The 15743-nt window shown below is 44.7% G+C and overlaps 1 protein-coding gene across 4 annotated transcripts in view; it reads left to right on the forward strand.

Annotated features, from left to right (window-relative positions):
• The window catches only part of epha5 (EPH receptor A5), a gene marked incomplete at its 3' end in the record, with an annotated part of 214872 nt that overhangs the window by 77116 nt on the left and 122013 nt on the right, over window positions 1–15743 (forward strand). For 3 of the 4 annotated variants that reach the window (XM_079523690.1, XM_079523691.1, XM_079523693.1), the window contains exon 1: window positions 9284–9638. The exons of the other annotated variant lie outside the window; for it this stretch is intronic. In XM_079523690.1, coding sequence (XP_079379816.1) covers window positions 9539–9638 — 100 coding nt within the window. In that variant the 5' untranslated portion in view covers window positions 9284–9538. Of the gene's footprint in view, window positions 1–9283; window positions 9639–15743 lie in introns of those variants that run through there. 4 annotated transcript variants of the gene reach the window in all.

The following is a 15743-nucleotide window of genomic DNA, read 5'->3' on the forward strand; positions in this document are numbered from 1 at the left end:
GATTCAGAATCTGTCACATCACATGGGTTTACGGCCGTAAAGAATTGGGTGAATGTATGTTGTTTTGTGCAAGCTCCATCACGTTGTAGCTTTCAGAAATGGGAGGACATATAGAGGAAATAGCAAGGAGAAAAATCACGAGGTAGAAAACATGAAAATCGAAGCTCTATACATACGTAAGGCATACATACTGTACAGTAGTAGCAGGTGTATATACTTGTACATGATGCTAGACACGAGGTGCAGGTTAAGAATAGCAGCAAGTGAAGAACATAAGGTGCAGCACTAGAACAGTGACAGATGTACGTACGTTATGTTATTATAACCACATAACATAACCACATAAAATAACCAGATAACATGCTGAAACATAATGCAAGTTAGGAGTGAAACTGTTCATTTTCCAACCTGACACATTGTGAGTGTGACACACTGTGAGCTTGTAGATGGTAAGTAGAAAATAGTGATTAATCCATTTTGACTTTTTTTAATTGCGTTGATTCGTTATATACAAAATGTGATTCCGGATTATTTGATTAATTGAAAAAGCAATCAATGGAATAATCGCAGATATTTGCAGCCTCACGGTATACAGTATATAACCTACTCTTTTATAGTTTAAATCACCAGTTTAAAGTTGTCTCCATATGGGCATGTTAAGTTTGTGACCCCCACCCCAGGTCCACCCACCGTTCAGCGTCCACAAGTGCATGCACTTGTGGACACACACACACACACACACACACACACACACACACACACACACACACACACACACACACACGCGCACGCACGCACACAATCACACACGTACAGTACCGTAGACACAGATAAGCACACCCACACATCCAAGTGAAATCACATAGTTTTAGGGTTCAACTCAAGTCCTCAGGCTCTAGGAAACCTCTGCCCAAACCTCCAGCGCCTGCATGCATGCATTCAGAATGCATGAGTTTCCCCTCAGTGGGCTTCCTCTCTTCTGCAGCACAAAGTATAGATTCTATAGGTCCTGATTTGAGAGCCAGGGAGCATTTTGAGAAGGAGAGGAGCGCTGGATTTGGGGCAGACTGCAGAGGGGAGCAGCCAGAACAGAGAGAGAATATCAGCTGTCCTGCCTGCCAGCCTCACTGAGCTGCTAAGCAGGGCTTAACGATGCCTTGGGGGGGGGGGGGGGGGGGGGGGGGGGGTTGTACGTGTATGTGTGCATGCGCGCATACGCCCGTGCGTGTCTGTATTTTGGTGCAACCGTGTATTTTTCTGTTCTCCGTGGAAGTGTGTGTGCATTTTGTGTTGGATTTCCTATTTTATATAAACCCCAAACCAGTTATCCATGCAGAGGGGGTCAAATAGAGGCCAGCTAAGCTGACAGAGAGTTGGGGTGTGGGGTGTGGGGTTTGAACTTTGTTAGCTAGTCACTTCCTTAGTAATAAGATTATTTAAAAGTTATTAAAAATATGAAACATTAATCGCTTATACTTAACAGTTAACACCCTCTTAGTTGACCAGGGTCCCCCGGGGGGGAAATAGCCAGCAAGCTCACAACTTGAATAAGGACAGCATGCGAAGCCACTTACACCATGTGGTTCAACGCGATGTTGTTGAACTTTCGTAGAACCCTTGATTCTGAAGCTACTGTACCTGGCCATTATACTTTATGTATGTATAATGAAAAATAATGACCATCGTGTTTATCTCTTGCTTCTGTGCATGCGCTGTGATCAAGAAACTGAAAGTATTGATGTTATTTTATTTATAATAATATATAGGTAGTTAACTTGTTTGAGTATTTACTACAGATAATTTGTACTGTGTGTATAATTTGTCCTCTGCATTTAACCATCCCATTAGGATTAGGAGCAGTGACTGGCTGGGTGCCAGCAGTTAGGGGTTAAGTGTTTAGCTCGGGGGCATTTCGACACATAGATTGTGGGGGGGGGGGCAACCGGTGACCTTTCGATTCCCCGACCCCGACCTTTCAATTTCTACCCACTCAGCTACTGTCACCCCTCTTATTGTTCTTTTCAGTGTCACATGTCCTTCTATCACGTCCTTCTATCACAATAATGCTGACTATAGTTCCACTAACCCGGGTTAGTAGAGGTTTGCAATCCAGCCAAGATTCGACAACCCGAAGCCCGACCCACTTTGATGCTACACTAAACTAAAATGTGCAATAGGCCACCCCCCCCAAGAGGGATGAGGCCCGACATCCTAATTAATGTAGCCATCTCATTGTGTTGGGGTCTAATGTGCAACGAAATGTCACATCACATCTCCTCATGGCATTCCACAATGTATTACATTCCCAGAATTCCTAGCAGCAACCGCCAAACGAAGCCCAGCTGGTCTCGGACCCAAAGCTGCTTATTGGGAACGGAGGTGACGGGTGTGTGTGTGTGTGTTTGTGTGTGTGTGTTTGTGCGTGCGTGTGTGCGTGTGTATGTGTGTGTGTGTGTGTGTGTGTGCATGTGTGCATGTGTGCGCGTGTGTGTGTGTAATGGGTTTGGGGATGTTACAGTAGAGTATAGTGCATCTTGTGGCACTCTCTTCAGTCTGGCTGAGCAAAAAGATGAGACAGAGTGAGGTTGGGGAGGAATAAATAAAAAGAAGGATTCAGGGGTTATTTTAGGTGTCATTACAGATGCAGAATTACCTCACTTCCCCCTGAGTATCTATCCCACCCATTGGCACTTAAAGCTGCAAACCAGATCTTATTTTAATGAATACAACGTCATCTTAACGACTTAAACCCTATACTGTATACGTGCAGGGGGGGGTCCTTTTTTACGTCTACATGAAATATCTTAGATACCTCATGGTGTTTAAGGCAAATCCATTGTTCTCCTTGCAGGAGGTAAACTGCAGGCTTCAATACCACCATAAAAAGCGACTGAGTGAAGGAAACGTTTCTGTTGGATTGTAGGAGGAACAGGTGTGCTTCTCTTTTGGCTGGTGCTCCGCCACAAAAATAATTTCTATAGAGATTGGGGGAAAGTATTCAGGTACAAAGTATCCAAGAATTAGCTAAACAAGATAACAAAAATCACCTAAAATGTCGTCCTTACTGTTGAAGAGTTATTTTCAGAAACAGGAAAATACATGCATGCTGATGTGTTTTGGCATAGAGCCATGGTAGGAGCATGTTTGGACTCTCTCTAAGAGCACATGATATACACCAAAATAAATACCTACACCTGAAAAGCTTCTGTTGTTGCCAGCCCAGCATAGCTGCAAAGAAATGTGAGACATTCTTTCCTCGCAATAACATCCAGAGTGTATAATTAACTTGGAGAGTTACATTAACACTCAGGATTTTACTGTGCTTAACTCTCGCTGCGACAGTATGTGAGCAAGTTGTAATGCAGTGATTAGTATGAAAACCCTTCAGGATGGAAACAGCCATCTCCTCTCCATCATATCTGCAGTCCAGACATTCCTACTTAGTTAACAACAGCTAATCTGTGCATGCGTGCATGTGCGTGCGTATGTGCGTATGCGCCCACATTATGCATGGATACACAGGCACGCGTGCTCATTCATGTGCATGTGTTTATGCTGACAGATATCCTCTTGGCTTAAGTCACTGTTTTGACTTCCTGGTTTTAGAACAGCTCTAAACTGGCTGTGGCAACCATGTAACATTTGTGGGTGCATATAATATGAGGGCACACAAAGTTCAAAGAGAGAGAGAGAGAGGGTGAGTTCACGAAAGAGGAGTAAAGTGAGGCAGATATACATAAATTGGAGTGAGGGTGGTAGCCAGAAAGAGAGAGGGAGAAAGACGGACAGATATCGGTGCCTCTGGCAAACTGTGCTCATTGAGTCATCAAACCAAACTATCCCCTCCCTGCCATAATGCACTTTAATGTGGATGTGAGCCAGCTACTTATACCACTTTGCCGAGGCTATCCACCCAAGGGCAGGCTTATCAAGCTGAGCTGATTGGATAATATGAGGGCAGTGATGGATGCCGTGTGATAATTTGTTATTAACATGCCTATTGCTGGGATTCCCTGATAGTGTGGGGAGAGAGTTGGCTTACTTGGCTCAGACCAGGTGTGTGCTGCTGCCGTGACTAAACTTTGTAGGCCCATCACCATTCTGTGAACTGTTGAAGATCACTGCACCATGTTTTGGTTCCTTTGCGCCCGGATAAACTCCAGTGTACCCTCAGCCATGACTTCTATCAAACCATAACCATCCATCCACGGCAAACACGCTTTGTGGATGAGTGTCAGCCATGTTCGACATGGTAAGTTCTTCACGTGTACCCGCCTAGCATCCCTCTGCAGTGAACGTTCCGCGTAAATAGCCCGTCTACAAGCTCAAAACGCATCACAAGCTTGTAGATGAGCTATTTTTGGTGAAGCGATTTGGTGTAGAGGGGCAAAAAGGAGCGGGCCAAGCAGTGACGTAGAGTCTGTGGGGGCCAGGGGGCCTCGGCCCCCATGAGGAATTGGACCAGGGGTCTCGGCCCCCATGAGGAATTGGACCTGCGCCTCGATTCGTCCCGTTTGTACTGCACCAGGTCGCACCGCGCCCGTTCGCGCAATTCTCGTCTTGCATTGACTTTGTATGTAATCGCGCCGCTCTAACCATCCACGTCTGGCACCTTAACACCTCTTTTTTCCTCACTGTCCGGGGCGGGGGGTGGTGGGGGGTGGACCGCGTTGCCTGTCCTCCTGTACACATGCAGATCAGGTATTGAAATGCTAATCTGGGTGCTTGTTTTCACCTTCCAGGTATAGGTATAAGGGTATGCATGCATACAGTACTGTACTCTGCTTAGGCTACTTGTTCACAATGAAACCACCACCAGCAAGAACACCCTGGCTGGCAACAGCGATGCCAGCCTGCCGTTGAAACTTCAGCTGGACTGACTGGTCGGCTGCTGTTTAACCCCAAGGGAAGATTTGGCTTTAGCTTGGCGTTGATTGGCCAGCTGCCATAATAACCCTAGGGAAGATACGGCAGCACAGGTTTATCAAAGCCCCCATACAACTTTTTTATGCCACCCTCCGCTGCTCCCAGAACATCCAACTACAGTACGGTTGGGAGTTGGGACATGCCTTAACCCTACAAACAAACACAGATTTTAAACATGCTACAATGTGTTTTGCCTGCAGACGATATAAAAGAAGAGCATTATGGGATTATGGGAGGTACATTCCTGGCTGGTGTGTGTGTGTGTGTGTGTGTGTGTGTGTGTGCGTGTGCGTGTGCGTGTGCGTGTGCGTGTGCGTGCGTGTGCGTGTGCGTGCGTGTGCGTGCGTGCGTGCGTGTAGTGTGAGCGATGTGTGTGCGTGAGTGAGTGCGTGAGCATGTGCACAAAGAGCGTGGGACGTGTCAGCAGGGTAAGCCACAAGAAAATCACCCAGAATCCTCAAAGCAACAGTACATGCCACTTAGAGAGTGTTTGAGACAGACAGACAGACAGACAGACAGACAGACAGTTGTGATAATCCTCCCTACTATAGAGTAGCCTGGTTAATAAACCAGACCGAATCAGCCGTTGGCAAAAATAAATTTGCCTGCCAGCGGATTAGGGTCTGGCGAGGCTCAGTAGCACGCCTCTTTCCTACAACCGAGAACAGGTCGGGCCAATCGGGACACGGTATGCAATATGGGCGGGCTTTGGTACAGTGACGTTCAATGCTTGAGACCTTTGACTGACAGTAGCTCTGACCAATTGCGTCAAAGAGAAAATGTTTGAACCCGCCCCCCGGGAAATGAAATCCAAGTGGAGCCAGCCCAGACTAATATACCGCGACAGTGTTGTGTGATATTAGTCTGGTTTATTAGCCAGGCTAACTATAGAGTGTGCTGACCATATATGGAGTTCCTCCCTGTCCCCAGTTAACCCATAGCCTCGGTCCCAGGCTTACTTTTCTGCGAAAAGAAGAGCCTGGTCACAACGTAAGGCAGAGAAGCTATCGGGTGGATGTATCCTCCGGAACATCAGTCAGATGTATTTCCCCCGGATACGATATTTTCCCGACCAATCACAACACTTGTTTCATTCGCGGAGAATGTAAACTGATTTGTAAAGCATCAACGTCATTTCCTTGGGCAATACTTCCGCTAAAATCCCGCAACTTCCGCTGATAGTCTTTTCAGCGTAGGTCTTGCCCAGGGTGGTTAACCCATGGGGGTCAAAAAAACGTAGGTTTCGTTTTTGGCTAGGTGGCCCAGCCTTCATCCAATCAGGATATAGAGGGGCCTTCCGCCAATCATGATCGAGTAGGGGCGGGCCTTGGTGTGCGTGCTGTTGGCCTGACGCGTGCCCCCCCACTGCATGTGCACATCTTGTTACCGGGGCGGACCGGGGGTTTTCCAAATCACTGAATGCTCCTTTAAAGACCTGTAAGCCTCAGACAAAGCCAACTCGGAGCGTGACAAATCATGACAACAAACACTGTTTTTTGGGCTGAACAAATAATTAGAAAGAAGAAGAAAAGGGCAGGGTACAACACTTTTTTTGCCTGTAAAGTCCTCCAGGCCTCTGGGATGGTTCTGTCTCTCGACTTGATCTCTGCGCAGAAGGAAGCGTGCAGGGACAGAAACTGGTAAAATTAAAATGTATAATTGTAGATTGCCTAGCAGTTTGCGAGATCATAGTTGCAGACAGACAAGACAGACTCAGACAGACATTTTTTTTATTCCATTGTTGTTATATTCCATCTACAGTATCTATCTATCCAACGTTCTTTCCCTTTGTTTATGTGTGTGTTTCATTCACATGTGACCCCTGCAGGCTGAAACCTGTCATTTTGTTGACACGCACGCACGCACGCACGCACGCACGCACGCACGCACGCACGCACGCACGCGCACACACACACACACACACACACACACACACACACACACACACAGCTGTGTACTGTCTAGCACTCCTTGAATTCATATTAAATAATCGACATGGACAACTCTGAGTTCGATTTTCTCTCTTCCCCGTCATCTCCCTCTCTCTCACGGTTTCTCTGACACATATCTGGATTTAGTTAAATTAAATTTGTATTTATTTTTTCATTTCAATAACCGTTATTGCTATCAGTGGAGCTGCTGGTGGATTGGGTTATCATAGACCACTGTAACAATAAATAAATCACATTCCGTCTCTCAGACACAGACGGATAGATACATAGTTACTTTTCAGGATTCAAATAAAAAAATAACAAAAGTAGCAGATGATCTACAAGCTCAAATTGCGTTTCAAGCTTGTATTTGCTGCTTTTGATACTTTTGTGTGGAAAAGAACACAAAAAGGTTAAATCTGGAGATAGGAGGTTCCTGCCCGACAGCAATGATATACATAGATAGACACTATTAGACAGATTAAAAGGAACAGTTTCAGTAATATAACCTCAACACTAATACTATTTGTCAGCGTTTGTCCAACTCAGAGCAATGCTGATTGCTGAGGTGCACCTGTAGAGGGCCGGTCTAACTGGGCTAACTTAGGGTACCTTTTTGCCTAGGATAGAATCCCCCTCCACACACAAACACTTGCACGCACGCATATGAACACATTTTTTGTCAAAATTATGTTTCTTTCTTTCTTTCTTTCTTTCTTTCTTTCTGGGCCTCATTTTGTGGCATCTTTGGTCCATTCACTAAAAGCAGAGCTCCACAATTTGTTTTCAGCAAGTTCACAACGGCTCGCAGCTTGTAGATCAGATTCACAATGTTTGATGAGTTTTTATAGTAGTTTGATTACTTTTGATGCAGTGGTGGTCTTTTTTCATTTCATTTATTTTCGTTAGGTAGGCCTGTTGGGTATTAAAAGTCCTTACCTTGTCTCCCCCAAATTATGTGAAACCCCCTCTGGGGGTCCCGACCCACAGGTTGAGAACCACTGGGGTAGAACACCTAAAAGTAGTTCTGTCAGAAGCTAATTATCTTCCCTGGCCACGTATGCAGGGATTCCCTCTCGGAAGAGTGGTAGAAATGTCATCTCCCACCTAGGCTTGGAATCCCGAGTAGGACATGTTTCAGCTTTAAGTCGCTTCTCTGATCGTGCACTGAATGTTCAAGTCAAGAGTTGTCCTATATCGTTGGCCTTCTGCGAGTGTTAATCTTGTTTTGGTATCACCTCAGGCTTTAGGCCTACTGAATGACCTCTGGCAAGAAGCAAGTAGGAGGTCCTCCACTGTGGTGCCTTGCTCAGGGGCACCTCGTCAGTGTAACTCATGACTGGATGTTGGGCTGCGGGTATTAAACTCGTAACCTTCAATAGGCTCTATGCCAGGCAGCCATTTTGGAAAGAACTTGGGGGTTTGAGCAAGGACGCGCTGTGATTGGCCAGTAGCCACTTTGAGTGGCAGTCGGGCCAAACGCTCTCGCTATTCTCTGCCTATCGGGTAGCAACTCGAACACTGCTGAGTCGGCCAAGCGAACTTTGCAACGTTTGCTTGGCCGACTCAGCCCTACTATATCCCCTATACCAGTAGGAGGGAGTGTGACCATCTACGCAAACCCACAACCATTTCCATGCTCGCGACCCTTCCCTACTTCCTTCACAGGTGTTACCGATGATACTAATGAAGGCTCTGTTCCATTCTGGTCAAATTGGGTGCTGCTATTATGATGGCTCACTGGAAACACTCTGCTACACTCTGTTCCAAATGGCCCTGTATACGGGTGTGTAACTCAATTTCAAGGACCCACATAACTCTGAGAGTGTACAAATGGAACCATAAGAGTCCATTTGGTTTGGCTTGGTTTGTGTGCGTGTGTCCATGCGTGCCTGTGTGCGCAAGGATGGGGGGGTGGACTGTGGAACAGGTGGGTTCTCAGAGTGGGGTCTGGGGGACCCCAGGGGTCCTTGAGTTGAGGGTGTACCAGGGGGTGCTTGTTTACTGTAAATTGCTCTGGATTAAGAGCGTCTGCTAAATGCCTAAATTGTAAACTGTAATTGGTCCCCAACAAAATGATGCAATATTGCAGCAAAATCAGTTGAACCCTGTATCGGCTATTCAAATAGCTTGAGAGCTAGTAACCTATAGCTGCTATTTTTACACAAATATATTATTTGAAACATTTTAACAACACAACTCGTGTAGGCCTATGGTCCCTGGTACAAAATGATGTTCAGATGGGGGTCCAGCCGGGGCTAAATACATTCGGTCCTTCCTTGACATGAAAAAGTGTGAGAACCTCTGGTCTGAGTGGTCTAACAGCAGCAGTGATTTCAGGAAAAATAAATCACCTCAAGCCGTGATTGGACTTGGAGAGCCTCTCTCTCCGCCTCCGCGCGTCGTCCCCAGATTGTCAGTTTTTGCGCCGTGCGTGTTCGCCTCTCCAAATCCAGAGCGCTCTCTTTCTTCATGCACACACTGGCTGCTGCTGCCTGCCTAGTGCCTACCTACCCCAGTATCTCACTGGCCGGGACAAAAGCGACACCGATGAATGATCTCTTCATTACTGCGTTTCATGCCGCTGACGACCCATCGCTACTGTCGATTATGTTTGTGATGTTTGTTTAGGATATCGCGTTCCTCTATTTTTTATTTTCTTTGGGTTTTTTTGATGAGCCATGCGGGGTCGATGGAGTTGTATTCGGGTATTCGGGGCATCGTGGACGTGGTTTTGGAGTCTAGCTGTCCTCGGAGCGTGGTGCATCCCCGCAAATCAAGGTAACGCAGACAGACCTGTATAATGTGTCCGTTATACTACGAGGGTCACCCTCTTTTCTGTACAAAGCTCACAACACGAGCGACACCCTCGAGGGTTGTGAGCTCTGTAAAGAAAAGACCTGCTACTTTCGGCGAGCGACACGGAATGACTACTTGAACCGCGGGATTACTCTCGCGCATCAAGTAGAGACTATACACACGTGTGAATGACAGCTAGGGGGGCTTTTCTTTTTGTGGTGGATGGGGTTCGATCCCGTTTTGGCACGGTCAAGTGCAAGTCTGGCAGGAGGATTGGCCGACGGCGTTTAACAGTGCAGTTGTCGATATTAAGACATCTGTCTAGCACATAATTAACGATGACAGCTGTAAACTGTTTACGTCTGATTGACCGTTTATGTGTCCCAGTACTAGGATACAGAGTACAGACTAACAATAAAACAAATCAACCTTTGTAGCCTACAGTCAGTGCCATGTAACGATTTCAGCAGACGCTAGAGTTTCGCCACTTCTTTGAAACGCGATTCAAGCCTGGTTAAAATAGTTGGCATTATTTGATAATACAATCTAACCATGAAATAAGTAAAAAACTAACCCTACATTTTCATTCGTTGCATTGCTTTTCTCAGCAATATTTGTGTAGGTTATTACCAAATTGTATTGTTGGGAAAAAATAAATAAAACAATCTCTGTGGGCTCATACACACATAGGCTGTCAACTGGAAATTCTTGGACATTCTTGTTTTTAATGTAACAATTACAGCCTATACTCCATGACCTGTTGTGCCTAAATGTGTTTTGTCACCATGCATCTCTGATAATAAAACACACCATAGGAACACAGTAATCTATATCCCACGCTGACGGGAAGAAGCGCTTTATTCCCACAGCTATTGTCCCTGGAAGCAACAGCATTTAAATGGCCTGAAATGAATGCATTGTTCAAGGCTCTACTATCCGTACGGTGCAAGGACGACACATACATCACCTTGTGGTTAACCGTTATCATAACATGGCAGATTTATTATTTGACTCCGTGTTCACATTATTGTTCACTTTAGCGCATAGGATTGATCTGGCTGCACCATAAAATCCTAATTAAGTGTTCCATTTAACTCTGAGACTGTACAAATGGACCCATGGTTACTTTTGGTTAACATTTTGTACACAGTCTCATTTACAAATTGATAAATGAAAACTGACGATTTTAATGTGTAGCCATTCAGTCTTCTTGGGGAAAGAGATTGTGCATGATATTGCAGCACTCATATCTGAAGGACTTTAGGTCATCATAATTGCAGAGAAAAAAAGACTGAAAATCTGTGCCAGTTTATCAAGCCTGTGCGCACACCATCATTAAGTGAAAACTCTAGCAGCGTACTACAGCACCAAATCTCCTAATGACTTTAGGTCAGTAGTACAATGCCAAATTATATAACACCAGTAACAACCACTAAAACATTGTTGAAATGATCCTTAGAAATGTGATGCACTGTACAGCAGACCTGCATGGACTGAAGTATGCTGATGGTTGGTCCTCAGACGGAAAGTCTATACTGTAGCCTACTATGTCTAGACTAGAGGGTAATTAGTGCACGCACACACACACACACACACACGGAGAATGATGTCTTGGGAAACGATCACTTTTAAGGTGACGGTATTGATGGAAGTTGTGCCTCTTAAAAGACGAGACGGCTGCTTTGGGCTGCCTCTGTGCAGCTGATGCGAGTTGGACAGTGAATGTTTAAAAGTGGAAATCTCCGAAATGTCTACCACAAAGACAGAACACCCGCTTGAGCAGGGAAGATATTGTGCTTTGAGCTTCAGGCAATAACCACTCTGTTCTTACCTGAACACTCAACACAGGATCTACCTTTCTCAGTGGAAGAGCATGGAGACCACCTCCATCCACTGCAGATGTAGCCTACTAGTCCTATTGTGTAGAACTATATCTATTGTACACTGGCGTTCTGGCTTGGAGCTTGAACTCTGAGAGCACAAAGGTAACCACACTACAGGTCTGTTTGGTTTTGGTTAACATTTGACCCTACGGGTCATAGTTACAAATGGATAAATTAACCCTGCAGATTTTGCTGTGTAGCCACTAGCCACCTAATGTACTTTGTCTTGTGTTAATTCTGTCCTATAGCCTACATTTGGCATTACCACAGCAATAGAAATGGGAGAATGATATATCGATGCAACTTCCATAGCCTCTGGCTGCGGCCTCCCATGGCTTAAAAAGGTGATTTGCATTTAAATTGAAATAAAATTATAGAGGGTATGAGCGTGACATCATCATCATACCCGGAACGCCTACTGAGTGGCATTTTTTTACTTTTTGGCCTTGATAGCCCAAAGCCCATACATCCAAATGGAAAGGTCCTATCTGATTGCATTAAACAACATTAAACTCACTTTGACACTCGCTTTGTCACTCACTTTATGCATGCTCACACCCTCTATTTATAGGGTATATATCTATAAATGCAGTTGCACCATGTCTCTGTACGTCTGTCTGTCTGTACGTATGTAAAATACGACACACACGTTCCACACCCCCACAGGGAGTGCAGTACCCGGTGTCGAGTCGGTCGGACCCACTGTTGTCCAGAACCGCCACAAAAGGCCCCTGCCCAGGCTCCATATATACAGTATGGACTGGAGCTGGCCTGTTCTGACATCACAACACTCCATATTTGGCCATGCCTTACACAGAACTCCATATAGGAATAAAGGGACACAGAGAGACAGATACAGACATCTCCATATATGGGCATAAAAGGGACACAGACAGATGGGTGGAATGGGTACTCTGACATGACATGGGTACAACAAACCGGTTATTGCATAGCTGGGTGGGGAATGGATCTCCAACTTCAATTGTTACCGACTCGGTGCTCTACAGCCGGGCACCAGTCTAGTATAAAATACGGCCCCCAGCCCCCCACTTTGATAACCACTGTCGTGTAGTACACACCTCATTCAACAACACACACTGGCCATGCAGGGAGCCTTTGTTAACAAAAGAGAGCCTAATCACTGTGTAGCACTCAGAACTGTGGGGGAGAGTGAAGGCCCAGATTAAAGTAACCATTATTGAATAGTCTCTTACTGTGCTATGATATGCAGTCTAATAGCGCACTTCTGCAGTTTTCTTGAGACATCCTCGAGGAACCACAGGGGACTTTAGCCCTCGCTGCAAAATTGTGTCAACCTCTTAAATTCCATTTTCACACTGCACAGTGCACACAAACTATTTAGCCTGATACTCGGCCTACATTTGGTTTCAACATACATTGGAACGCATGTTTGTTTTTTCTTGAAAAATAACAGTTTTAGACATACATGATATCCACCCGACAGTGACAATATGAGAGCATACTGTCTTTTGTGTCATTTGTTTTGTGTCTTTTGTTATATTGGCAAACTTGATTTAGGCTACTGTTCCTGACTTCACTGTTGAATCCTGAGTCTATACATTAGTAACAAAATGGAGCCATAATTTGGATACATTTATATGTTTTGCACTCTTAGAGTTGAATTAACAACCAGGAGTTCCAGGGTGAAATGAGTTGAGAACCAGTGTGTTGTGTATATATATAGTACTAAATCTTCATTGATCCCACGAGGGAAGTGTTGTCCTGGCTGGCAGTACTGCAGTATGTATATTTAGTACATTCTTCTATTTGTTAGTACTTGTCTTTAAAATCTGTGCCACTACACAGTGTTGCCTGGTGTCTCACAGCAGGAGGCACGCTGTAAGTCCTCCGTTTTCATTTAACTCAGAGCGTAAAAATGGACCAGGCGGTCCATTTGGGGAACAGTGCACAGCAGACCGTAAGCAGTGACTGTGACAATTAATGGCAGCAACATGGGGAGTTCTGTGTGTGTGTGTGTGTGTGTGTGTGTGTGTGTGTGTGTGTGTGTGTGTGTGTGTGTGTGCGTGTGTGTGTGTGTGTGCGTGCGCGTGCGTGCGTGCGCGCTTGAGAGATAGGCTACTACTGTACTTCAGTTACAGTTGTGTGTATGTCAATTTGTGAACGTTTTAACTAAATGGCCGGTTTTCCTAAGCTCCAACAGAAGCGTGAAAATGAAAGCATGTGGGGGACAGAAATATGAAATCCACAGCCAAAGAATTGTCTCATATTATCCCTCATTTATAAGTAGGATTGCAAAATCAATTTAACTTTAGACACGGTGTAGGAACACTGCCTTTGAATGCAATGGTCTGTTTTTACTGTTACATAGTTAAAGGAGCACTTCGCCAATTCTCAACCTTCATATAATTGGTCCTCAGACTCTTCACTACTGGACATGTCCATGTCATTGGTATGTAGGGATGGACAGATATCATATCACGGTTCTTTTTCAAGCAGTGTCACGATCCACGCAGTGGCGTTAACAGGAATTACATTTTGGGCAGGCAAGAATTACATTTTGGGCAGGCAAGATGTGTTAATTGTCGTCCCCCCGCGCACAATCAGTAGCACTAAAGGTTTTCAAAGAGATATACAGACAGACATATATGGGTGATTGAGGGTCGCGCTCTATGCGCAATGGCCAGTCCACTGTCCACTAGTTCTCAGGTCTTGTTTTTGTCCTCAGTGTATGGATTTGGACAGGCTCGCCTTATTGTAGATACGCCACTGGATCCACGATCTTATCAGTATTATTTTTCAAGTTACCTATCTCTACCCAGTGGCGGCTTCTGATTTTTTCCATCATGAAGTTACACTATTACCGACGCTCGTCATTTTGTTGTGCGCTGTGACAGGCTGTTTATCCGTCTGTGTTGAGGTGTACAGATGCAGTACGCTGCCCCAAATGGTGGTGGTTTGTATAACAGCAGGAGCAGGGTTTAAATGCGACCACCTCTCGTCCTGAAGCGACTGTGTTAAGAGTACTGGCGACATATATATCCAACTTAACAACAGCGTCAACGGGCTACAGATGAATGCGCACGAACATGTGACAAATCAGGAACCAATCAATCAGGAACATTACACATTGTAGAACATTTTTAATCAACATTTGACATTTCATGGCTATATTAGCCTATTATAATTGTTACTCACTAGTTAGTGTTACTATTATATAATATTTACATTGGTGGCTTGCTCATTAACTAATTTTAAATAGATTATAGTCTATAACTCGTTACATACACTCGCTACACATTGGAACAAGCACACACTGTTTACCTTTGGTCAGAAGCTTTTACATGGCGGCAGCGTCGCGGTACAAAGGCACAAATTAAATCCGAAATGTGGATGGCAGAGAATCCACCAAGGACAGCAATCCTGGAGTCCGATTTATAGAGGTTTGAAAATCCTCCTTTCAACTGGTTTGCACTGAGATTATGGGCTCTATTTTCGTCACCGCTAAACCCCTTATCCCTAAACTTCTTTGCCTTTTTTTTTTACTATTTTGAAAAACATTTTGAATAGTTCAACTAGCCAATCTACATCGGCACGTTGTGAGCTTGTAGACCGGCCATTTTAACTATTCAAAAATGTTTAGCAAAATAGTAAAAAAAGACAAAGAAGTTTAGGGATAAGGGGTTTAGCGGTGACGAAAATGGAGCCCTATATTTGCAATCCCATAGTTCGAACGGTGGGGCGTTGCTATAGGAACCGGACCAATGTCAAAAGCTTTATATAGAAGAGTATACGTTGGGGTACGTATACGGACCTGGGATATGACGCCACCTAGCATCGACGTCCGTATATATATATATATACGGACTTGGGGGAAAAAAGAGTTAACAGTACAACCACTACAAGGTAACAAAACCCAAATGAAAAAGGAGAAACAGACCATTTAGACCAAAATACAATTTCAACCAGGTTTTAATGAATTCTGCAATTAATCTCTGTATTAACAATTCAACAGGAATTTGACATGGTTCCCTCAGTGTATCACAATCTATGATCTCTCTGAAAAGGCACATCATGGAGACATTGTATCATCGCAGCGATATTTGTCACCATATCGCCCAGCCCTATTGCTAGGCATGGTTTCTGAACACATGAGACCACACCTGAGACACAGAAACGGTGCCGTCGTATAATGAGCATTTGTAAGGACAAATGATATGAAGAT

The sequence above is a fragment of the Electrona antarctica genome (genome assembly GCF_951216825.1).
Source record: "Electrona antarctica genome assembly, chromosome: 16".
Classification (NCBI taxonomy): domain Eukaryota; kingdom Metazoa; phylum Chordata; class Actinopteri; order Myctophiformes; family Myctophidae; genus Electrona; species Electrona antarctica.